The sequence below is a fragment of the Macaca fascicularis genome, chromosome 13, assembly GCF_037993035.2.
Source record: "Macaca fascicularis isolate 582-1 chromosome 13, T2T-MFA8v1.1".
Classification (NCBI taxonomy): Eukaryota; Metazoa; Chordata; class Mammalia; order Primates; family Cercopithecidae; genus Macaca; species Macaca fascicularis.
In genome coordinates, this window is record NC_088387.1 from 82,904,022 (window position 1) to 82,931,017 (window position 26,996).

The 26,996-nt window shown below is 40.2% G+C and overlaps 1 protein-coding gene across 3 annotated transcripts in view; it reads left to right on the plus strand.

Annotated features, from left to right (window-relative positions):
* The first annotated feature begins 14,656 nt into the window (after positions 1–14,656).
* The window catches only part of CDKL4 (cyclin dependent kinase like 4), a 58,600-nt gene continuing 46,260 nt past the window's right edge, over positions 14,657–26,996 (plus strand). For all 3 annotated transcript variants that reach the window (XM_015433753.4, XM_045369462.3, XM_074011933.1), the window contains exons 1-2: positions 14,657–14,975; positions 18,307–18,428. In XM_015433753.4, the coding sequence (XP_015289239.3) occupies positions 14,808–14,975; positions 18,307–18,428 (290 nt within the window). In that variant the 5' untranslated portion in view covers positions 14,657–14,807. The remainder of the gene's footprint in view (positions 14,976–18,306; positions 18,429–26,996) is intronic.

Here is a 26,996-nt window from a genome sequence, read left to right on the forward strand (position 1 = left end):
GCGGGAACTGGTCCTGGGGCTGCTCGGCGCCGCTCGAGGCTGCGTCACCGTCGCCCTGTCCGTGCAGTAAGTGCGGATTCGGCCGGCGGCGGGGCGACGGGGGCAGCGTGAGGGGTTGATGAGGTCAGCTACGGGGTCTAGACCGAGGCTCCCAGGTGTGGGAACCAAGAAAAGTTCCGCGAAAGAAAAGCGGAACCACCTTCCCCTTCGGTGGCCCCTGGAAGGGAAGGGGCGGGTTAGAGGTGGCAGCACTGACCGGGTGCGGGTCCCTCGGAGCGGAAGCGGTGCTGCCCGGGGAGTGGGCGACGGCGGGGGCCGAGGAGCGCGCGAGGTGGGGGCCTACGTGTGGCCGAGAAGGAGAACTGTCATTTAATGAAGAAGGCTCAAGACCAGAGGCCTGGAAATAAAAGTGAATTTATGCTTGACTTGCATATCTGTTATGTGCACACATGAAATGTGATATGTTTAAACAAAATTACTTTATTGGATTATGTATAATTATGTGGTATTCTGGTTTTCTGGAGATGCTTTTAATTAGTCCCACTGTATTGTCAACTGGACAGGTTTACAAATAGGTGTGTGTACTTTTGAAATTCAGTAATTCAGTGTTATGTTGATAAAACAATGATTTAATGGCCCATTTTACTAATCAGTTTTATTAAATATAAATTCATGTTTGGTTTGGTTGAAAACAATAAAAACAACATAGCAGGTTGTGACCAGCCTGTGGATTCCCTAACTGATCTGGTCTGGTCTTCAAAATCTCTTTTCTCTCGTCATTCCTTTTTTTTCTTTTTCTTTTTCTTTTTCTTTTTAAGATAGGGTCTCACTTTGCACCCCAGGCTTGGGGGCAGTGGTGCCATCTTGGCTCGCTGACCTCCTAGGTTCAGCAACCTTGACCTCCTAGGTTCAGCAACCTTGAACTCCCAGGTTCAGCGATCCTCTTGCCTCAGCCCCACAAGTAGCTGGCACTAGAGAGGCAGGACACCACGCCCAGCAACTTCTTTTGTATATTTAGAAGAAATGGGGTTTCACCACGTTGGCCAGGCTGGTCTCGAACTCCTGGCCTCAAGTGCTCCACCCGCCTAGACCTCCCAAACTGCTGGGATTACAGGTGTGAGCCACCATGCCTGGTCATCCCCGTCATTCCTAATGCCACTGTTTACATGAGTTTCCTAAAGCTCCTAGATTAGAAAACGTGTTTTTTCACTCTTCTTTTTTTCTACCTCTCCCTTTCTTGATATTGTTTTCTTTCTTTCAGTCTATTCCTTAGGCTGGCTTGAGTCCTCAGGACTTGATTTGTGATACAATCATGGAAAATAACCTACCTCCAAGTCTATTCTGTTTCTGTGTACATCATTTTGCAAATCCTTGAGACTAAGGAAATTAAATAGAAATTTTCAAAGAATTTAGTGAGGCACTCAAGTATCTATCTACTTCTTTCGATAATCATCAGTGGGCTCAATTCTATACCTATCTGCCTTTGTACACAGAACTTTAACTTGAGAGTCAAATATTTAGCAAATTCTGAAGTCAGGAAGTCCTGTAGCCAAAAGGTATAAAGCTTCAGTTTGAAGGTCACAGATGACTATGCAAAATAATTTCGCCAGGCATGGGTGGCTCATGCCAGTAATTGCGGCACTTTGGGAGGCCAAGATGGGAGGGTCACTTGATCCTAGGAATTCAAGATCAGCCTAGGCAACATAATGACACCCCACATCTACGAAAAATGCAAACATTAGCTGGGCATGGTGGCACATGCCTATAGCCTCAGCTACTCAAGAGGCTGAGGCAGGAGGATTGCTCAAGCCCAGCAGGTATGGGCTGCAGTGAGCCCTGATCGTGCCACTGCACTACAGCCTGAGTGACAGAGCGAGACCCTGTCTCAGTTAAAAAAAAGGCAAAGAAAAATATCTTTTTTTTTTTTTGAGACGGAGTTACGCTCTTGTTGCCCTGGCTGGAGTACAATGGCACAATCTCAGCTCACCGCAACCTCCACCTCCCAGGTTCAAGCGATTCTCCTGCCTCAGCCTCCCTAGTAGCTGGGATTACAGGCATGTGCCACCAAGCCTGGCTAATTTTGTATTTTTAGTAGAGACGGGGTTTCTCCATGTTGGTCAGGCTGGTCTCGAACTCCCCAGCTCAGGTGATCCGCCCGCCTCTGCCTGCCAAAGGGCTGGGATTACAGGCATGAGCCACCGCGCCCGGCCAAGAAAAATATTTTCAACCAATTGAATCTACTTTCTGCCAATAGTTATATCACCGTTTAATCTTGATTTCTTGTCCAATTACTATATTAATAATCAAAATATACTTATTGCCGTTGCTTTCAAAATAAGTCATTTTACATATTTAGTAGAAAAGTTAGAAAATAAAATTATGGTAGGGCTACAACAGAGGTCCACTAAGTACCAGACAATAGGCTAACAGTAAAAGTCAATGTGATAATGTTTTTGAAAGGGTGAAAGGAAGTGGTTAACACAGCACGGGAGCAGAGAAAGAGCCTTCCTTTGGGGATTGGGAGAAGCTAAGCAGAAAGACATTTGACTTGAACTTGAAAAAGATGAAGATTTAAGGGTCAGACATTCCAGGCAGTGGTATCAGCGGAGACTTAGAGACCTGAAAGTGTTTGGGGAAGAATGAGAAGTGATGCCGAAAGGTAAATTGGGACCACGGCGTAAGGAACTGTAAATATCATACTACAGTTTGAACTTTATTCTGTGGCATTTGAGGCCATAAGACATTTTCGAGAAAGGATATCTGATCCTGTTGATGTTTGAGAAAGGTGTCTTTGGTGTAATGAAAGTAAATATAAAGAAGAAAAGTGAGATAAGACACTTTAAAATAGCTCTGTTTTGATATAATAATTTCAAGCTAGCAATAAGAGTATAATGAACTCTCAAATATCTGGACTCACTGTTTACATTTTGCTCAATTTTTATGTTGTTTTATCGTTTTCTTTCTCTCTGTGTGTATATAACACGTGCATATTAATTGTTCTGTACCATTTGAGAGTAAGTTGCAGACATCAGATCCCTTTACCCTTAAATACATCAGTGTATTCCTAAGAACTAGGACATTTTCTTGTATAATCACAGTACAAATTACCAAAACCAGGAAACTGATATCAAATCTGCAGTCAAAATTTAGATTTCGCCAATTATCTTAGTAGTATCCTTTATGGTCATGTTGTTCCCCAGTCCAGGGTCCAGTTCAGGATCACACATTGCATTTTGTTTTCCCATCTCTTTAGTCTTCAATCTGGAGCACTTTATACCGTCAGTGCTTTGATCTTTTCTTTCACGACTTTGACATTTTTTAATTAAGAGTACAGGCCAGTTAGTCATAGAATGCCATTCAGTTTGGCCATGTCTATTGTTAACTCATAATTAGATTTAGGTTTTGCATTTTTGCCAAGAATACCACAGAGGAGATGTGCCCTTCTCACTTGCACATTCGTCTTTTCTAGAAATTTCCTGTAATGGAATTATAAAATATGTGGGATTTTGTGTCTGGCTTCTGTTACTTAGCATTATGTTTTGGGGCATGTGGTTCTTTTTTTTTTTTTTTTTATGTTCATCTACATTGTAGCAAGTTCATTCCTTTCTGTTGCTGAATAGTATTTCATTGCATGGATAATCCACATTTTGTTTACACATTCATCAGTTGATGAACATTTGGATTGTTTTCCATTTAGGGGTCTTTTATGAATAATGGTGCTGTGAACATTTGCTTACATGTCATTGTTAGCTCTATTTTAAAATTTTTCCTGGATTGATACTGAGGAGTGAAATTGCTGTTTATGGTTAATGTTTAAGTTAAATTATGTTTAACTTTTTTTTTTCTTTTTTGAGACAGAGTCTGTTGCTTAGGCTGGAGTGCAAGTGGCACAGTCTCGGCTCACTGCAACCTCCACCTCCCAGGTTCAAGAGATTCTCCTGCCTCAGCCTCCCAAGTAGCTGGGATTACAAGTGTGTGCCACCATGCCTGGCTACTTTTTGTATTTGTAGTAGAGATGGGGTTTCACCATGCTGGCCAGGATGGTCTTGAACTCCTGAGCTCAAGTGATCCACCAGCCTCGGACTCCCAAAGTGTTGGAATTACAGGTGTGAGCCACCATACCTGGCCCTATGTTTAACTTTTAAGACATTGCCAAACTGTTTTCCAGTGGTGCTGCGCTGCTTTACATCCTCACCAGTGATGTGTGTGAGTTCCAGTTTCCATCTTACCAACACTTGATATTGTCAGTCTTTGGATTTTAGCCATTCTTATGTGTATGTAATGCTATCTTATTGCAGTTTTAATTAACACTTCCCTAATGGCTAACAGCATCCTTGCATGTGCTTAGTAGACATTTGTGTATCTTTGGTAAAATGTCTGTTCACATCTTTTGTCCATTTTTAAATTGGGTTGTTTAACCTCCTATTGAGTTATAAGCATGCTCTATATATTCTGGATACAAATATTTTAGATATATGATTTGCTAATATTTTTCTTTAGTCTGTGGCTCAGCTTTTCATTTTCTTAATGGGGAAATTTTTTGAGGAGCAAAAGATTTTAATGTTGATGAATTCCATTTTATCCATTTTTTCTTTTATGAATCATGCTTATGGTGTCATATCTAAGAAATCTGCCTAACTGAAAATCACAAAGATTTCTCTCCTCTTTTTTTTTTTGTCTAGAAGTTATACAGTTTTAACTCTTACATTTTGGTCTGTGATCCATTTTGAGTTAATTTTGGTATATTGTGTGAGGTGTCTGTCTACTGTGTGTGTTTGTTGTTTGTTTTGCATATGGATATCCAATGGTCCTAGTATCATTTGTTGAAAAGACTATTCTTTCTTTATCAAATTGCTGCAGCACCTTTGTCAAAAGTCAGTTGGGCCGGGCGCAGTGGCTCACGCCTGTAATCCCAGCACTTTCGGAGGCCAAGGCAGGCAGATCACTTGAGGTCAGGAGTTGGAGATCAGCCTGGCCAACACGGTGAAACCCCATCTTTACTGAAAATACAAAAGTTAGCTGGATGTAGTGGCACACACCTGTGATCCCAGCTACTCGGGAGGCTGAGGCAGGAGGATCACTTGAACCCAGGAGACGGAGGTTGCTGTGAGCCAAGATCACACCACTGCGCTCCAGCCTGGGGGCAGACTGAGACTCTGTCTTAAAAAATAAAATAAAAATAAAATAAAATTTAAAAAGTCAATTGACCATAAATAAAAGGGTTTATTTCTTGACTCATTACTATGCTTCATTGATAAATGTCTTTATGCCAGTACCACAGTCTTGATTTACCATAACTTTATAGTAAAATTTGAAGTCAAATTTAAAATAAATATTTAACTATTCCAAATGTGTTCTTTTTCTAAGTTGATTTGGCTGTTCTGGGTCCTGTGCATTTCCATTTAAATCTTAGGTTCAACTTCTTCCCAAAAAAAGCCTTTTGGAATTTGTATAAGGAATTAATTTTTTTAAAATTTTGTTTATTTTGGTTTTTTAGACACAGGGTCTTGCTGCATTGGCTAGGCTAGAGTGCAGTGGCATAATCATAGCTCACTGTAGCCTCTAACTCCTGGGCTCAGGTGATCCTCCCACCTCAACCTCCCAAGCAGCTGAGACCACAGGCGAGGGCCACTACACCCTGGCTAATTATTATTATTATTTTAAGAGATAGGGTCTCACTATGTTGACCAGGCTGATCTCAAACTTTTGGGCTCAAGGAATCCTTCTGCCTCAGTCTCCCAAAGAGCTGGGATTACAGGCATGCGCCATCACTCCCGGCCAGGAATTAGTTTATAGATGGATTTATGAAAAACTAGTGTCTTTTGAGTTTTCAAATCCATGAACATGGCATTTTTCTCCTTTTATTTAGATCTTTAATTTCTTTCAATGGTGTTTTGTAATTTTCAGTATGCGGGTCTTACACTTCACTTGTTAAATTTATTCTTGAGTATTTTATTCATTTTTACATTAATGTGGATGGAATTGTTTTCTTAACTTTATTTTCAAATTGTTTGTTGCCATTATATAAAAAAAATTTTAATTTGCATATTGATCTTATATCCTACTGCATTGCAAACTTGGTCATTATTTCTAGTAGACTTTTTATAGATTCATTAGGATTTTCTGTAGATAGTATCATGTCATTTCTGGATAATGACAGCTTTACTTTTTATTTTCTTTTTAAAAAAATTGTTCATATATATTTAGCACTTCATTTAATAATTGTTTATTTTATATAGACAGGGTTCTTGCTGTGTTACTCAGGCTACTCTCAAAATCTTGCCGTCAAGCAATCCACCCACCTTGGCCTCCCAAACTATTGGGGTTAGAGGTGTGAGCCACTGTGCCTGGCCTTACTTTACATTTTCAATGTATATGCCTTTAATTTCCTTTTCTTGCCATATTGCACTGACAAGAACTTTCAATACAATGATAAATAAAAATAGTGAAAGCAAACATCTTTTTTCCAGTCTTAGGGGTAACACATTCAATCTTTCATCATTAAGCGTGATGTTAACTGTAAATTTTTCACAGATGCCCTTGAGGAAGTTCCCTTGTATTCGTCATGAATAAGTGTTGGGTTTTGTCAAATTCCTTTTCTGTGTGTACTGAGGTGATCATGTGATGTTTTTCTTTTATTCTATTAATATGGTATTTTACATTATTGATTTTCAGTATTAAACCCACTTTGCATTCCTGAGATAAGTCCCACAGAGTCATGGTATATAATCTTTTTTATGTTTCCAGATTTGGTTAGCTAATTATTTTGTTAAGGATTCTTGTGTCTACATTCATGAGAATAAGCTGTGTTCTTGTGATTTCTTTGTCTGGCTTTCTATCAGGGTGATATTGGCCACATCGAATGAGTTGAGACATGTTCTCTCCTCTTCTATTTTTTCAAATAGTTTGTGAAGGATTGATATTAGTTTTTCTTTGGTAATGTTTGGTAATATTTACCTGTGGTGCTATCTCATCCTGGGCTTTTCCTTGTGGGTAGATTTTTAATTGCTGGTTGAATTTATTTACTTGTTATGGTTGTAATCAGATTTCTATTTCTTTTTGAGTTCATTTTGGCATTTTGTATCTTTCTAGGCACTTGTCCAACCAACTTGACTAATTTGGTTGTGTAAACTTATTTGGAATATTGTCTTTTAATTTTTTAAATTTATGTAGTATGGTCCTAATTTTGATAACTTTTCTTTCTTTCTTTTTTCTTGCCTACTCTAGCTAGAGCTTCGCTTTTGTTGATCTTTTCAAAGAAACAGTTTTTGTTTATTGTTTTCTATTGTTTTTCTGATGAAGAGTCAGCCATTAAGCATATTGTTGTCCCCTTGTATATGAATAGTTCTCTCTTTTCAAGATGTTGTCTTTAGCTTTCAGTAGTTTGGCTATGATGTATCAAGGTATGGATTTCTTTGTGTTTATCCTATTTGGAATTCATTGAACTTTTAAGACCTGTATATTAATATTTTCCATTAAATTTGGAAGGTTTTGGCTATTGTTTCATAAAATATGAATTTCTGCCATTTCCTCTTACTCCTCTCTTTCTGGGATTCTCATTACATGTATGCTGATACTATTGATTTTGCCTCCATCAGTCTCTGAGGCTCTGCTCATCTTGTTTTTCTTCTTTCTTTCATTTTGACTATTTTTTATTGGTCTATTTTACTGATTCTTTCTTCTCTCATCTCAGATCTGCTGTTTGTCCCATCTACAGGATTTTTCATTTCTGTTATATTTTTTTACTCTAAAATTTCCATTTGGTTCTTTTTTTATTTTCATTTTTCAAATTGAAATTCCCTCTTCATTGAGTCATTGTCATCATATTTTTCTTTAATTCTTTAAATTATAATTTGCTTTATTTGAACTTATTTTTAACAGCTGCTTTGAAGCCTTTGTCAGTTAAATCCAACATCTGAGTCTACTCAGAATCCATTTTTATTGACTTTATTTTTTCTGAGTATCAGTCACACTTTCCTTTTTCTTAGCATGTCTCCTAATTTTTTTTCTTTCTTCTTCTTTCCTACTTCTTCCTAAAATCCAGTTTTATCTCCTAATTTTTTTTGTTGAAAACTTAACATTCTGGGTAATATTATAACAATTCTGGTGTGTTTGTTGTTGTGGTGGTTGTTGTGGTTGTTGTTTTGATACAAGGTCTCACTCTGTCTACAAGCTGGAGTGCAGTGGCATGATCATAGCTCTACTGTAGAACCTTTAACTCCCAGGCTCAAACCATCCTTCTGCCTCAGCTTTCTGAGTAGCTAGGACTACTGGCATATACCACCACACACAGATAGTTTTTAAAATCTTTTCGTGGAGACAGGGTCTCACTGTGTTGCCCAGTCTGGTCTTGAACTCCTGAGCTCAATCAATCCTCAGGCCTCAGCCTCCTAAGTAGATTAATAGCATTTTTTACTCCCACCTATTGCCTATTTGATTATCAATAAGCTTGTTCATCTTTCTTTCCCTCTTCATTCTTTTAACATAATTTAGTTGCATTACTTTCTACTTTGTCAGAATTTATAATATTTATTTCTTATTCTTCCACTCTTGTTTCTACCTTTACTTTGGTCTTTAAATATATTAAATGCTCACCATACATTCTTTTACTGAAATTTTCCCAGTCAACTCTCGGTTGGATGAAGGTCTTTCACCAATACATTCAAGAGGACTATGGGTACAGTATTCCTTGAGTTTTTGCATGTTTTAAAATATCTGCTGGGTGTGGAGGCTCATGCCTATAATCCCAACATTTTGGGAGGCTAAGGTGGGAAGATCAATTTAGCCCAGGAGTTTGAGACCAGCCTGGGCAGCAAACCAAGACCCCATCTTTACAAAAATAAATAAATAAAATTAGCCAGGTGTGGTCCCAGCTACTTGGGAGGCTAAGGTGAGAGGATTGCTTGAGCTTGGGAAGTCAAGGCTGCAGTGAGTCATGATTGCACCACTGCACTTTAGACTGGGCAACAGAGCAAGACCCTGTCTCAAAAAAAAAAACAATAAAAACTTTTTAAAATGTTTATGTATAGCTTTACACTTGAAGGACATAGCTTGACTAAATATAAAATCCTTGGTTTTCATTTTCCGTTGAGTTTCTTTAAGATGCTGCTGCACTGTTACCTTGTAGTGTGCATTGCTCTTGATAAGTCTGATGTCACTCTAATTCTCTTACATTTATTTAATCTTTTTGTCTGGAGGCTTGGAAAGTATTTTCTTTATATTTGATTGTTTTATTCAAATATGTCTTGGAGTTGGTTGTTCTGGGTCAGTTTTCCCAACTACCTAGTGGGCCTTTTTAATATATATAATTAGATTTTATTTTATTTCCAGAAAATTTTCTTGGATTATTATTTCAACTATTGATTCTGTTTCATTGTTATGTCTTCTTCAGGGACTCCAGTTATACATATGTTGGGACTGCTTTTCCTGTCTCCATTTCAACTTTCTATCTAAACTTTTACCTTTTTTTCTTCCTTTTAATTCTCATAATTACTGTTCTGCCTTTCTTTAATGCCCCAATCAAATTTTCACTTGAATCTATTCTCCTATCAGCATCTCATAATTTAGTCATTTCTGAGATGATTTTGTCTTTTTCTGATGATTCTTTTCTGAGTTCAATCAACTATCTTTTTGTGTCTTTTTATCCAAATCTACACATCAGTAGCCAAAAGAAAAAAGTAAAAACATAGGCCGGGCGCAGTGGCTCACACCCGTAGTCCCAGCACTTTGGGAGGCCAAGGCAGGCAGATCACAAGGTCAGGAGATCGAGACCATCATGGCTAGCATGGTGAAACCCTGCCTCTACTAAAAAATACAAAAATTAGCCAGGAGTGGTGGCACATGCCTGTAGTCCCAGCTACTCGGGAAGCAGAGGCAGGAGAATCACTTGAACCCAGGAGGTGGAGGTTGCAGTGATTGTACCACTGCACTCCAGCCTGGGCAACAGAGCGAGACTCTGTCTCAAAAAAAAAAAAAAAAGGAAAAAAGTAAAAATAAAATATATATATTCTTAAATAATTTTCGTCCACTTGTGATTTTACTATTTGAATTTCTGCTTCAGAGTGGCTTTTTCATATCTCCAAATAGTGAGAGGATATTTAAATCAGTTTAGAGTGTTTGTGTTGGTTTTCTTTTGCTTCATGGTTAGATTTTGTGTGTGTTTTTTTGTAAATGATTTTCATTAACTGAAAATTTGGGGTTCTCATTTCTTTTTTCTTCCAATAATAGCTTGTACAGGGATGGCTTTCCCCTGTTTCATTTCTCGGGCAAGTTTTGGCTGTTAGTAACTGACTATCATCCTAGGCCAAGAGAGTCTTTTCTGTCACCATAGAAAAGTGCAGTTTCTTTCACTGATGACACTTTTTCCCCATCTTAGTGGTGATGGGAGGATTCGCATGTCCTTCAATTCAGAATTCTCTTTTGTCTTGCAAGATGCCAAATGTATCCCTCTTGCTTCTTTTTCCCTTCACTGTCCAGTCTCCAACAGGTGTCTTTCCCTTCCCTCTTGTCCTTTTATTCCCCAAAAATGGTGCCACACTGACTAGTGCCACCTTGATACCCATGTCCTTTTACACCCCTTACTTGTAGTGAGTGCTCTGACCTACCAGGACACTCTTGGGGTATTTTTACACTTGTGATGTGTTTTCTCTTTGGGAAGGAGGTGATCTTTCTTAGTCTTTCTTAGTTTTCTTAGGCCCTTCTTTTACTCTTCTTTCTTACAGCTTTTTAGATCTCATCCGTCTCCTATCTTTGCCTTCTGCCAAGGTTTATAGTGGGAGCTCACGCGATAACCCCTCCAGAATTTAGGGGCTTTTCTTTTCTTTTTTTTGAGACGGAGTCTCGCTCTGTCACTCAGGCTGGAGTGCAGTGGCACGATCTCAGCTCACTGCAACCTCCACCTCCTGGGTTCAAGCAATTCTCTTGTCTCAGCCTTCAGAGTAGCTGGGACTACAGGCACATGCCACCATGCCTGGCTAATTTTTTGTAATTTTAGTAGAGATGGAGTTTCATCGTGTTAGCCAGGATGGTCTTGATTCCCTGACCTCGTGATCCACCCGCCTCAGCCTCCCAAAGTGCTGGGATTACAGGCGTGAGCCACCACGCCCGGCTAGGCTTTGCTTTTCTGCCTAAGTTTGTAGAGTCCTCTGTCTTCTTGTTATATTGAAGGCATTGTATTTATGTGGTTTTATTTGTCCTGGTTGATTTGTATTGCTTTGTGGAAGATATATGAAGAGATTAGGTTTAGGCAGCAGTCACTGTCCTTGGCTACTTCAAAGCCCCCCACCATGTGTACCTTGACAAGCCATTTAGGCATAATGTGGAGCACGTTTGTGAACATTGGGTATGGACAGAGGATAAGAAAGAAGAGAAGGCCTTTGGTTTAGAATGTTCCAATTTTTAGATGATTCTGTCCATTCATGTAGAGGTGTTCATCAAGCAGTTGGATAGTTGGTCTGGATCTCAAATAAGAGAATAGAAATTACTGCCTCCAGAAACTCTGTTATAATCCTGGTAAACTGGAATTAGAGCTGTAAATTCCAGAAAGGAATTTACAGGAATCGGTCTAATTCCAGCTTGCATACTCAGACTCATTTTCCATGAACATATAGTAGGGCTTTTGAAAACAGAAATATTGAGAGGTTATTAGGTGAGGTACTATTTTCTGGAGCTTTATTTTATTGTATTTAGCAGTTTGGTTGATGTAATTACGAGATCTAAATATTAGTCTGAGGAATAGTCGTTACTGAATCTGTTGAGAAAAAAGTAAAAACATAAATCAATAGATCAAATCAACTACCTAGAGGGAAATAAGAAAATAATGCATAAATTAAAACTTCATTATTAAGCTTTTTGTCATATTTATAGTTTCCCCCAATAACTGTAGTACTTATCAAGTAGGTTAAATTAACAAATCTATAAAGTTTTATACCAATAACTTTATCGCATTTTATTTTAGAGACAGGGTCTCACTCTGTCACCCAGGAAGTAGTAAAATGGTACAATCATAGCTCACTGTAACCTCAAACTCCTGGGCTCAGGTGACCTCCCGCCTTGGCTTCCAAAAGTGTTGGGATTACAGGCATGAGCCAATGCTCCCAGCCAGATGCTAATAACTTTCTAAAGCAAATTCCCAGTTTCTCCTACTCTCTTTCCAGCCATCTATTACTATGCAAATGTATGCATGCTCACATCTAACTATCCTTAAAATAATAATACCTAGGTAAAAATACAGTATAACTAATAGGGTTTTCAGAACATAATCTGTGATGGATTTTCCATGTGTTACTTGAGTGTGTATGCTTGAATTTTCTTTCTTTAATAACAGAGAAAACCAAATTCATCCCCCCTCCCAAAAAAAAAGCAGCACTGTAAAAAATAGTATGTCAGTAGTCATTTTATCCAGGTAAACATTTTTCTGCATTGTATATTTTTATGGTGGCAAGTGGAAGTAGATGATTTCTTTCACCATTGAGATAATCTGTAGATGGAAAAGACAATATTATTAGAGAAGTTTTAAAAAATGTGTACTCATTTGAAACAAGAGAAATTGACAAGTAGTCAACTCTTTCACTTGACATTTTGTTAATACCAAGACCTGGATAAAGTGGTTCTTTGAATTATACATTCTTTTTGTTTGTTTGTTTGTTTTTGTTTTTGTTTTTGAGACGAAGTCTTGCTCTGTCGCACAGGCTGGAGTGCAGTGGTGCGATCTCAGCTCACTACAACCTCCACCTCCTGGGTTCAAGTGATTCTCCTGCCTCAGCCTCCCAAGTAGCTGGGATTGGAGGCCGGTGCCACCACACCTGGGTAATTTTTTGGTATTCTTAGTAGAGACAGGGTTTCACCATGTTGGCTAGGCTGGTCTCGAACTCCTGACCTCAGGTGATCCACCTGCCTCGGCCTCCCAAAGTGCTGGGATTACAAGCATGAAGCACCACGCCTGGCTGAATTATGCATCCTTTTGCACTTAACTGAGAGGCTGTGTAATGCAGTGATTAAAATTGTGTTCTTTGAGATCTCACTGCCTGGGTTCTAATTCTGTATTGCCTTCACTATGTCTTTTCTCATCTATATAATTGGATAAAAATAACACTTACTTCATAGAATATTTGTGCAGATTCTACGTAATTTGCATAGAACAATGTTAAGTGCCATTATTATTGTAATTGTTATTGGGTTATATTAACAAGATTCTGCTGGATAAAGTGGGGTGGGGTTTTTGAGACTAATTAGAATTTTTCTTTTTTTTTTTTTTTTTTTTTTTTTTTTTTTGAGACGGAGTCTCGCTCTGTAGCCCAGGCTAGAGTACAGTGGCGCGATCTCAGCTCACTGCAAGCTCCGCCTCCCGGGTTCATGCCATTCTCCTGCCTCAGCCTCCCGAGTAGCTGGGACTACAGGCGCCGCCACCACGCCCGGCTAGTTTTTTGTATTTTTAGTAGAGACGGGGTTTCACCGTGTTAGCCAGGATGGTCTTGATCTCCTGACCTCGTGATCCGCCCGCCTCGGCCTCCCAAAGTGTTGGGATTACAGGCGTGAGCCACCGCGCCCGGCCGTGCTTATTATTTTCTTTTGGGGCTAAGAACTTAAGAATCTGTTCTTCCATGAAAATAAAAGCTAGGAGCAATAAGTGCCCTGAAAGGATTTTGTTATTGTTTTGACTTTTTGAGACAGTTGTTGCCCAGGCTGGAGTGCAATTACTGCATCTGCACTATCTCAGCTGGGTTCAAGGGCCTCCTGAGTAGCTGGGATTGCAGGCATGCGTCACCACACCTGGCTAATTTTGTATTCTTTGTAGAGATGGGATTTCTCCATGTTGGTCAGGCTGGTCTCAAACTCCCGACCTCAGGTGATCCGCCCACCTCGGCCTCCCAAAGTTTTGGGATTTCGGGGTGTGAGTCACTGTTTTTAAAGGCTGCTTTGTTTTTAAATGCTGCTTTGTTCAATGGTCCACGCTCGCTCTTCTCTCCACCAGGTGGAAGTATAGCACTTTTTGTACCATATCTTCTTACACAACTCCTCCTAGTCATTGTGTATGCACTTGGGTTGGAAGAGAAAAGATAAACAGCATATTCCAGAGTATGAAATGTTCCTTCAGCTGGATTTTACAGCATCATATTTCGGTTATTTATTTGAGGATAATGAAAACAATAGATGGGATAAGTTTCTTTTCCACAAATTCTTTTAATTCAACTGAGGTCAACATAGAACAGTTGTCAGAAATAGCATATGAAATCTTTTGGGCCGGGCGCGGTGGCTCAAGCCTGTAATCCCAGCACTTTGGGAGGCCGAGACGGGCGGATCACGAGGTCAGGAGATCGAGACCATCCTGGCTAACACGGTGAAACCCCGTCTCTGCTAAAAAATACAAAAAACTAGCCGGGCGCGGTGGCGGGCGCCTGTAGTCCCAACTACTCGGGAGGCTGAGGCAGGAGAATGGCGGGAACCCGGGAGGCGGAGCTTGCAGTGAGCTGAGATCCGGCCACTGCACTCCAGCCTGGGCGGCAGAGCCAGACTCTGTCTCAAAAAAAAAAAAAAAAAAAAAAAAAAAAAGAAAAAAAAGAAATCTTTTGATAGGTGGAAGAACTGCAGAGGACTAAACTAAGAAAATAATATCCAAATATTTTTAAGTGGATTTCCAATTAATTGATGAAAATAAACCTTTGGCATCTGGGCAAATTTGTTGTAAATAAACTGTGAGAACATTGTCTTTTATAGCTTGATTAAGGCAAGTCTACCTTATTTTCCAGGTGTAACTTTGTACTGCAAGTCAATCGATAACAGCACTAATTTAAGTCACTTCCGCTGTAATGGAGAAGTATGAAAAATTAGCTAAGATTGGAGAAGGGTCTTATGGGGTTGTATTCAAATGCAGAAACAAAACCTCTGGACAAGTAGTAGCTATTAAAAAATTTGTGGAATCTGAAGATGATCCTGTTGTTAAGAAAATAGCACTAAGAGAAATACGTATGTTGAAGGTAAGTTAACTTTATATATATGTAAAATATCATGGTATTGAGTGAAATATGCATGCTAAAATTACAAAGAATTTTAAAGTTATTTTTCCCCATTGGACTTAAATTCCTTTGTATCAGCACTTTTGGGTAATAAATTGGTTATCACTTTGGACTTTGGCCACTCTGATTTTGTCTGATGTGTATGAATGTAGCTACAGATTGTTATATTGAAAAGAACTTTTATTCTTGTTAGTAAATATCCTAAGTCCACTCACCCCAGTGTTTACACTTGCCCCCAACCTCGGCCCTCCTCTGGATGTCCCTCCAAATACTTCCCCTACCAACCAGCAACTGAAAGAGCACCTCCTGGCACAGAGAGTCAGTCCCACAGGACCGCACCAATGCCCTGGTAGGCATTGACATTCATTGGTTCCTGCCTGCACTGCACCCCAGGTTATTAGACATACTGAATATCACCCCCAGTGACGTATACATTTTTTACTTCAAGGTTTTTGTTATAATTGTTTTCCCTCTGATAAGATTTGACATGTAAGATTCCTAAGTTCTCAATGTAAATTTTTTCTTACGCTAAAAATCTTACACTTTTAGAACTATAAGCGACCTTAGAAATGCTTCTTATCCACCACCTGTATTTTCCACAGAGGAAACGGAGGTCTGGGGCAGCACTTCTCAAATGTTAATATGCGTTGGAGTCCCCAGGGACCTTGTTGAAATGCAGATTCTGAGTTGGGAGGTCTGGGGTGGGCCCGAGATTCTGCATTTCTGAGTGCGGAAGCTGCTGGTTTGTGGGCTACACATTATGTAACAAGACCCTGTGATTTCAAGGACATACAGGCAACCTTCATTTTTGACATGTCGTCTGTTTTTAGAAAATCCCCAGAAATTCAGTTTGTAAGGGGGGGATAATAATTATCACTAATAATTATCATATTATCTCTCATTTTCAAATATGATTTCCCACAGGTTTCCTCAACTAATACATACTAGAGTTTTGTTTGAAATACAACTTGATACTTAGAGTATTCAGGAACATATCCATCATGATTTAAAAAAAAAAAAAGTTCACTATTACCTGTCAGCCAGCAGAGGGCGCGCTGGTCAGCTCGCCAGCTCTGGCACCCTCACTGAGCTAAGCTGCAGGGCGGGTCTGAACCAGGCAGTGTGGCTTTCTAATAAAAATAATGCTTTTACCTGTCAGCCTTTCCCTCCCAAGTCTTCAGATCAAGTTAATGCTCAGGTGATACCTTCTGCATTACAAGTGCCCCAACTTGAGAATGAGGCTGTAAGGTAAAAAGTAGCCTGATTACGACTCAGCTTGGTCTCTGATGAAGGCCCTCAGAATGTCAGAATGTCCATCCTTCTGCTTTTGGTAGGTTGTGTCCATGTATGCCCTGAACAGCTCCTTCTGTGATCCATTGACCTTACTTTTCTCACATAGTCCTGTTATTTAAATTGTGTTTGCCTCTCTCTCCTTACTACCTGTTTTTCTTTAGGCAAGTTACTGTTTTTCTGGGCTAGGTTAACTTCATTTGCAAAGGAGATATAAATTGCTGACCTACACAAAGACAGGAGATTGGCCCAGGTTTAACCTGGACATTGCATCAAGCTGTACCATCTGTAAATCTTTTACTCCCCTAGTAGAGACCCTGCTTTGCTTCCATGCTGTGGTTTTGCAGCAGCACGAAGCCACTGGCTTTTTAGATGACCTAGTCTCCTCCACTCTTTGCCTTTCTGCTGCTTTAGGCAGTGGAGCATATAGAAAACAAATTGGTTTGGTGCTTTGAGCTTTTCTTTTTTTTTCCCTTAGAGAGATGGGGTCTCAGTATGTTGCTTAGGCTGATCTCGAACTCCTAGGCTCACGCAATCGTCCTGCCTCACTCAGCCTGGGCATATTTTTAATGTATAGTGGATTCTCTTTTCCCATGCTGTTGAGCAGCAGGCACACAGTTTTAGAGTGACATTTGTTTTGGTCAAGCCATGCTTATGTTAATAGATACTGAGGTAAAGGCATGCATCGTAAGTCTCTGTACCTAAAACTTTCTACTGGGCCTGCTATTCGTTGAGCTTCTACTATATGCAAAATGCTGTGTTCTCTCTATATATCTTTCTGGGTAAATGATAGACAGTGTGGAAAGCTGATTTGTCTACTACACTGGGAAAACAACAGGAAAGATGGGTTAAGAATAAGAGTGATCACGTATCCTAATTTGCCCAAGACAGTTCTGCTTTATAGTTTTTGTCCCAGTGTCCTGCCTGGTTCACATCTCCTTTCCAAAGTGTCCTGGTGTGGCCAGGCCCAGTGACTCACACCTGTAATCCCAGCACTTTGGAAAGCCGAGGCAGATGGATCACTTGAGGTCAGGAGTTTGAGACCAGCCTGTCCAACACGGTGAAACCCCGTCTCTACTAAAAATACGAAAATTAGTCAGGCGTGGTAGCACGCACCTGTAGTCCCAGCTACTGCAAAGGCCGAGGCATGAGCATCACTTGGACCCAGGAGGCAGAGGTTGCAGTGAGCTGAGATGACACCACTGCACTTCAGCCTGGGCGATAGAGCGAAGAAAAAAAAAAAAGTGTCCTGGTGTGTATGCTAAATTATGTGGTCACCCTAGTTACAGGCAGAGTGACCATATGTGCTGGTTTGCCTAGGATAGTCCTAGCTTCTACCCATTACCCTAGTTTGGAGGATAAAATTGCATAATCGCTGTAGTGATAGTCTATCCTACCTAATCAGCATTTTCCCTTAGGTTTACAATATTAAACAGAGGCTGTGTTATAAAATGCTTCAGTTTGGGAATAGAATTTAACACACAAAATATCTATGCATAAGAGAGAACAACAGAATCAAAGAACAATGCTGAAAATATAATAAGTAAATTTAAAACACCGACTAATTGTGGGGACTTCTAGAAGAGACAGTTTGTTCCAATTTGATGGTTAAGATCTAGTATTACTGGGAGCCAACACTAGAATCCAGACTGGATTTAAATCCATAAAATCCATGGCAATATGTAAGCTGAGTGGTATTGATGATTTTTATAGTCCTTACTCAATAATTTCATTTCCTCAATTTTCTACTCAGGTTATTTTATGACTTGAATATATAGAATTTCCATAAAATACATAAAGTGTTTTTTGTTTTAGTGCAGTATTTTAAGTTACATACTTTACTTGCTATCACCAGAGAGATTCAAGCAGTTTTGTTACCACTTATTATAGGTACATTGGATGAATCTTAAATTTCTTCCAACTTTAAGTTTCTTTAAGGGGTCTGGGGAGACGCTTTTACTAGTAGCAGATCACTTAACTTTGCATTTCAATTCTTTCACAGCAATTAAAACATCCAAATCTTGTGAACCTCATCGAGGTGTTCAGGAGAAAAAGGAAAACGCATTTAGTTTTTGAATACTGTGATCATACACTTTTAAACGAGCTGGAAAGAAACCCAAATGGGTAAGTAATCTGGAAACTGAAATTCCGTACAGCCAGTTCTCAGTTTCATTTTCTGTGGAATTAACCATGGCAGATTTCAAATCCCAGCCACAATTCCCCTCTCTACCAAAATGCATCTGGCTACCCCGTCCAGTCTCAGTTAGGATGTCTTCAAAAGGCAAACAATGATTTACCTATAGGAGTTATAATTAGGAAGAAAAACCTACTGCAGATATAAAATAAAAATGAATTTGAGGCTGAATTGCATATTGGATTATCTGAATTCAAAGAATGAACCATGGTTTGATACTAGGAAACCTATTCATGTAATTCACTAACAAGTTAAAGGATAAAAAATACATATAATTGATAAATTTGAAAGTTTGAAATGTTGAGAAATTCAACATCCTTTCCTGATGATTTTTTAAAAATCCCTTGCATCTAGGGTTAAAAGAATAGTTTCTTTTTTCTTTTCTTTTCTTTTTTTTTTTTTTTTTTTTTTGAGATGGAATCTCACTCTGTTGCCCAGACTAGAGTGCAATGGCACAATCTCAGCTCACTGCAAACTCCACCTCCTGGGTTCAAGCAATTCTCTGCCTCAGCCTCCCAAGTAGCTAGGATTACAGGCGCCTGCCACCACACCTGGCTAATTTTTGTATTTTTACTAGAGATGGGGTTTCACCATCTTGGCCAGGCTGGTCTTGAACTCCTGACCTCATGATCCACCTGCCTCTGCTTCCCAAAGTATTGGCACACACACCTCTCTTCAAATCAACTGCCAATTTTATACTCAATGGTAAAACTAAAAGAACTTTCATTAAAATGAGGAAACGCGGCCGGGCGCGGTGGCTCAAGCCTGTAATCCCAGCACTTTGGGAGGCCGAGGCGGGCGGATCACGAGGTCAGGAGATCGAGACCATCCTGGCTAACACGGTGAAACCCCGTCTCTACTAAAAATACAAAAAGAAATTAGCCGGGCGTGGTGGCGGGCGCCTGTAGTCCCAGCTACTTGGGAGGCTGAGGCAGGAGAATGGCGTGAACCCGGGAGGCGGAGCTTGCAGTGAGCCGAGATCGCGCCACTGCACTCCAGTCTGGGCGACAGAGCGAGACTCCGTCTCAAAAAAAAAAAAAAAAAAAAAAAAAAAAAAATAAAATGAGGAAACAAGACAAGGATGTCAGCTGTCACCACTATAATGTAACGTTGTTCTGAGAACTCTAGCCAATGTAATGTAATAAGAAAAGCAAATAAAACATAGCTTTTGGAAATGAAATAAAATTGTCATTATTTGCAAGATATTACTGATCTACAAACTCTAAGAGAACCACCTAAAGAGTTATTAAAACCAATAGAATTCAGTACAGTGACCCCTATAACACTACAAATTCCACATGCAAAAACTAACAGCCTTTGTGTCAAACAGCACTTCAGAAAATCTAACAGAGAATGGCTGGGTGCAGTGTCTCATGCCTGTAATCCCAGCACTTTGGGAGGCCGAGGCAGGTGGATCATTTGAACTCACAAGTTTGAGACCAGCCTGGCCAACACGGTGAACCCCTGTCTCTACTAAAAATATAAAACTTACCTAGGTGTGGTGGCGGGCGCCTGTAGTACCAGCTAGTCGGGAGGCTGAGGTATGAAGATTGCTTGAACCCAGGAGGCGGAGGTTGCAGTGAGCTGAGATCACACTGCTGCACTCCCACCTGGATGACAGAGTGAGACTCTGTCTCAAAAAAAAAAAAAAAAAAGCTAGTGGAGAAGGATCCCATTCAAATATTAACAACAACAAAAGTTTAGGAATAAAGATAAAGAGTTGTTCTGACTCTACATGAAGACAGCTACAAAACTGAGGTACATAAGGATTTTATTTAAATGAACATATGTTTCTAGATGGAAATATTCATGATTATAAAAATATTGCCTCTACAGTTTATTTATTAAACAAAATTCTAATCAGAATACCAAAAGGTTTCTTTTGAAACTTGAAAAAGACTAAATTGAGAAAAAAGAGACTTTTAACTGTCAAATATTAAATCACAGTAGTTTGAGAGACTCCCTTTGACAAAAAAGTACCATAAATGAAACTAAAAAAGAAATGAGATATTGGGTAAACTATTTGCCAGAGTTGATAAATTTTATATCTACCTATGCAGATTTTACAAATAACATTTTTTAAAAGGTTGACATCCAATTAATAAATATATTCATTCAAAAAAAAACCTTCATAAATGTGGCCTATCATTGAACAAAGCACACGCAGAAAAGGAGCCTCACCTTACCTTCCAGTGAATGTGGAAAGCACATCATTGAAAAAGAGAAGGAGGCTGGGTGCAGTGGCTCATGCCTGTAATCCCAGCCCTTTGGGAGGCTGAGGCAGGTGGATCAGTTGAGCTCGGGAGTTCAAGACCAGCCTGGCCAACATGGCGAAACCCATCTCCACAAAAACTACACAAATTAACCTAGCCTCTCGTCCCAGCTAGTTGGGAGGCTGAGGTGGGAAGATCACTTGAGCTCAAGAAGTGGAGGCTGCAGTGAGCGGAGATCATGCCACTGCATTCTAACCTGGGTAACAGAATAAGACCCCATGTCACTGAAGACAGAAGTCTTCAAAAAACAAAAAAAAGAGAGAGAGAGAGAGAAGGAAATGACCAGTACACCTAAGAAAACATGCTTATCCTTCCCTATTAATCAAGGAAATTCAAAACTTTTTAGCAAGGTACCATTTCTCATCTATTACATTTGGCAAAGATTTTTCAAAATGTATTATACTTGGTCTTATCAACAGTCAGGGAATCAGACCTCCTCATTCATGGCTGGGGAGAGTGCCATTAGGAGGGCAATTTGGCAATATGTATGAAAAAAATTTAACTCTTTTCATCCTTTGATCAAGAGATTCGATTTAGAGAAATTTATAGTAAGAAAATAATCAGATCAGGGCAAAAAGTTATGCATATGAATATTCAATACTTCATTATTTATAACAAAAATATTGGACTCCCCTAATTTTCCAATAGTAAAGAATTGATTACAGGCATTTTAGTATATCCATCCATACAATAGTATAATATGCAGCCAGTCCATTAGAGAGCATGCTTCAGAACAATAGTTCATGTTCTGAGGAAATGTTCCTGGGATGATGTATGAAAAAATGAGATAACATACTAGAATGTTAAGTATAATTAAAAATTAGAGTTTTCTCAATATTCTGTGAATGCATATATATATTACTTTTAAAATAAAAATATAAAGACAATTAAAATGGTATATTAATTCATAGATCAATTTTATTCTGCACTAAATAGGATGTTTTATGTTGACTTAGAAGACTGATATGTTCAGCCAGTCTATAAATTAATTTATAAATTAACATACATTTTCATGAAGTTAGAAATTTATGCTTACTTCATGTATTGTTCAAGGCCCTGAGACTGTTATAAAACATTCAATGCATACACCAGTTTGATTGAACTGAACATCTTTCTCTTCCCTACTTGTATCCTAAGCTTTCCTGTCTGTAGACTTAGCTCATGTTCTTCTCATTTTAATCTAGAAGGTTCTAGCCTTTTTCACCTTCACTGTCTTTATCATAATCTTTATTTATTTATTTTGAGACACAGTCTCACACTGTCGCCAGGCTGGAGTGCAGTAGGGCAATCTCGGCTCACTGCAGCCTCTACCTCCTGGGCTCAAGCAGTCCTCCCACCCCAGCCTCCCAAATAGCTGGGACTACAGGGACCCACTACCACACCCGGCTAATTTTTGTATTTTTAGTAGAGATAGGGTTTCGCCATGTTGGTCAGGCTGGTCTCGAACTCCTGACCTCAGGTGATCCACCTGCCTCGGCCTCCTAAAGGGCTGGGATTACAGGCGTGAGCCCCTGCACCTGGCCTATCATAATCTTTAAAATGTGAAATCCTAGAATCTCTAAGTTTCCTTCATCTGGATGGAATTGCTTCCTTCCTTTGAATCCCTATGGAATTTTATTTTCATCCCTGTTATGGTACTTGGTACTTACTACTGTATATGTTTTTATGTGCAAACTCTCTCTCACTAGAGTATAAGTTTTTTGAGGGCATACTTCGTGTCTCATTGATCTTAATGGCTTCCTCATGCCTAGCATTCTTTTGCTCAAAAAGTATTTCATGGAGCATTTTACACTGGTGCAGAAGATACAGTTATAATGGCACAATCCTGCCCTCAAGAAGCTTAAAATGTAATGAAGAGACAGATATTGAAAGTAACAACTACAAATGCTTACGTTGATTGGGTTAATGCTGATGCAAGGGATGCACAAGAGAAGCAACTCCAACATCTGTTGACCCCGGGAAGTGAGAGAGATTCTGCAGAGAAGGCAGCATTTGAGTTTTGAAAAGGAAGAGGAGTTGGCCAGATGGACACCCCTGGAAGAATGCACAGACACAAGAAAGAGCAAGGCATGTTCAAGCAACTCCTCTGTTGAATATGTTTTGCAGTGCCAAGGACCTCTGAACCATCCCGCTTTGCACTTTTAAGTTTTACAAATGTGCTTAGCACTGCTAGTGTTCAGTAGTGCTTTGGGTCAGCCCTGAGACTTCAATCTATTATACATGTAGTAATGCAAATAGGAACAATCTAGAATATGCTACTCTTTTATGAAATGCTGGGTACTTCTAGATAACAATGATTAATTTAAAGCATTCATCTACTTGTACTCCTTTCCTAAAATCTACTTAAATAATAGGCAAGAAAGTATTTGTAAAGGCCTAAGTCCAGTGAATACCAAACAGAGATAAACAACCAGCTAGTATACATACCAAGCCTATTGGACTATTGTTTATTGAGGGAAACGTGTAGGAGAAATAACTGATGTGTGGGCATAAGATCAATGTGGCTGGGCGCGGTGGCTCAAGCCTGTAATCCCAACACTTTGGGAAGCCAAGATGGGCAGATCACGAGGTCAGGAGATCGAGAGCATCCTGGCTAACACGGTGAAACCCTGTATCTACTAAAAAACACAAAAAAATTAGCCGGGCTTGGTGGCGGGCGCCTGTAGTCCCAGCTACTCGGGAGGCTGAGGCAGGAGAATGACGTGAACCCGGGAGGTGGAGCTTGCAGTGAGCCGAGATTGCACCACTGCACTCCAGACTGGGCGACAGAGCGAGACTCCGTCTCAAAAAAAAAAAAAAAAAAAAGATCATCTATGTAGTGAATGTGGATTGAGCCATGGAATGGTGAGATAATGAAGGGACCCAACGACTAAATTATAGCATAAAGAAGAATTGGGCCAGGCACAGTGGCTCATGCCTGTAATCCCAGCACTTTGGGAGGCCAAGGAGGGCAGATCACCTGAGGTCAGGAGTTCAAGACCAGCCTGGCCAACATGGTGAAACCCCCATCTCTACTAAAAATACAAAATTAGCCAGGTGTGGTGGTACGCACCTGTAGTCCCAACTACTTAGGAGGCTGAGGCAGGAGAATCGCTTGAACCCAGGAGGCAGAGATTGCAGTAAGCCAATATTGCACCACTGCACTCCAGCCTGGGCAACAGACTGGAACTCTGTCTCAAAAAAAAAAAAAAAGAGTTGGGCTGGGCACAATGGCTCACACCTGTAATTTCAGCACTTTGGGAGGCCAAGGCAGGCAGATCATTTGAAGTCAGGAGTTCAAGAGCAGCCTGGCCAACATGGTAAAACTACATCTCTACTAAAAATACCAAAAAATGAGCCAGGCGTGGTGGTGTGCCCTTATAGTCCCTATAGTCCCAACTACTCAGGAGGCTGAGGTAGGAGAATCGCTTCAATATGGGAGGTGGAGGTTGCAGTGAGCCAAGATTGCGCCACTGCACTCCAGCCTGGGCAACAGAGCGAGACTCCATCGAAAAAAAAAAAAAAGAAAAGAAAAAGAAAAAGGGAGTTTTTGTCACAGTGAAGTAAGGTGGTGAAAGTGTACTGCTTCTCCTGCCAGATGAAAGCTGCTCTACTTACTGGATAGAGAAAAAAGCATTTGTTACATCAATAGATGCATCCAAAGTAGTGAGGCTGTGTTGGATTTGCTCCAGTAGAGAAACTGTATGTATAAGAGCGGCTACAATTGGCATCATCTGATTAAAGTGATAATCTATTCTCATTCTCTAAGATTCATTTTTCTTTCTACAAAGCCCAATAGTAAGTTAAATGCGATAGTGATAGGAAGTATCACTCCTGTCAACAGGGAGGATTTCCCTAAACTGCTATTGCACTACACATGATAGAATAATCCTGCCATCAAGAAGTTTAAAATCTGGCTGGTGCAGTGGCTCACACGTGTAATCCTAGCACTTTGGGAGGCCGAGGCAGGTGAATCATCTGAGGTCTGGAGTTCTAGACCAGCCTGACCAACATGGTGAAACCCCGTCTCTACTAAAAATACAAAAATTAGCCAGGTGTGGTGGTGGGTGCCTATAATCCCAGCTACTTGGGAGGCTGAGGCAGGAGAATCGCTTGAACCTGGGAGGCAGAGCTTGCAGTGAGCCGAGGTCACGTCATTGCACTCCAGCCTGGGCAACAAGAACAAAACTCCATCCAAAAAAAAACACAGAAGTTTAAAGTCTGATGAAGAATCAGATTACAAGGGAACAATTATAGATTATTATAGTGTTACAACTACCAAATGGGTTTATAAAACTGTAGCTGTCCATTTCTGACTGGTGACAACACATGATGTACATTGGTAAATTAAACTTGAATTTCTTTATCAGTTAATTGAGCATAGAAATTTACCATAAGGTTATGGGTGTGGCTTGGTGGAAGGATGACATTGAATCAGGAGTATTAATAAATACATTATTGGCTGGGCACGGTGGCTCACATCTGTAATCCCAGCACTTTGGGAGGCTGAGGCGGGTGGATCACCTGGGGTCAGGAGTTCAAGAGCAGCCTGACCAACATGGTGAAACCCCATCTGTATGAAAATACAAAAATTAGCTGGGCATGGTAGTGGGCCCCTGTAGTCCCAGCTACTCGGGAGGCTGAGACGGGAGAATTGTTTGAACCCAGGAGGTGGAGGTTGCAGTGAGCTGAGATTGCACCACTGCACTCCAGCCTGGACGACAAGAGCGAGATTCCGTAAAGTAAAGCCAGTGACCAGTGACCTTGAAAACCACTGTGGTTCACCAGTTTTGGGGGAATGGGGAGCTTAATGACAGTCAGGTGGCAAATGAATTTTGACTCAAATCCATTTCATGGTTGCCCCAGTGGGTCCACAGATCCATCCTGATGAATATTTTCCCATTTCCTAAGTGAGTTGCTGAAATAAATACACTAACAAAAGGAAGAGAAGTGAGGTGGCTCTCTGATCTAAGGAATGAAGGCTGTTATGGTGGAAGAGCCTAGTAGAAGTGTCTGGCACGTTGCTTTTTACCAAAATAGAAAACTGAAAGCAATGCTGCAGATTTGGAGAAAAGCATAGATTAGCGTTACCATTAAATGCTATGGGGAGACATAGTTGGGTACTCGATGAGCATGTTGTCTATGATAAATTCTCTTCAACGTTTCTGTCTCCTCCAGTCTCTGAGTTCCTTCTCCCTCATTTTATTAATGAATTTCTGGCGTCTTAACTTCCTTTGGCATAGGCAACCATTTAGTCCAGGCTCAGTCAACCAGTTCAGCAACTAACTAGAATCATTCCTGTATGCCCCAGGTGGTATGCTGAAATCAGAATCTGGAGCCAGGTGTGGTGATTCACACCTGTAATCCCAGCACTTTGGGAGGCTGAGGGAGACGGATCACTTGAGGTCAGGAGTTTGAGATCATCCTGGCCAACATGGTGGAACCCTGTCTCTACTAAAAATACAAAAAAATTAGCCAGGCATGGTGGCAGGCACCTGTAATCCCAGCTACTCGGGAGGCTGAGACAGGAGAATTGCTTGAACCTGGGAGGCAGAGGTTGCAGTGAGCCGAAACCATGCCACTTCACTCCAACCTAGGTGACAGAGCAAAACTCCGTCTCAGAAAAAAGGAAAAAAACAAAAACAAAAACAAAAACAGAATCTCGAATAAGTTGTGCCCATATTTTTATAATCAGCCCAATCTAAAGTCATATTTCTTCCCCTCTGGTCCAACACCCGTGAAATCCATTTCTTCATACATTCCCCGTTATAAATCAGCAAAATTTTGTAGTTCTTTTCACTATGTAAATCTCCTCTTCCTCTGTTTCACTTTGTTATAGGCCCCTGAGTCATGCTGAGATCTGACTTTAGTTAAGGTTTGGAGACCCTGAGGGGAGGTGGGGAGAGGAGGCTTGAAGAGAGTAGACATCCCCACACAAGGCACCTGCCTCAGGTGAGATCTGAGAGTCTGTAGCAAGGCAGAAGCAGCCTCATTGTACAAGTTTGGGGGCTACTTCCTATAAGAAGAAAAATTTGGGAGGAACTTAGGGTGCTCTTAGTTACATGAATACTTTCAAGTGTCACATTCCAATTCCTGGACAATTTCTCCTCCTCATCTCATTAACTGAGAAACTAATTACCCTCACATAAATTCAGTCTTGTTCCCTGCAGGGTTATTGTCTGTGTCAGTTTTTAACAATCTCATGGTAGTCCCAGTGGATCTGTAAAGTGGGTCCTACAGAAACAA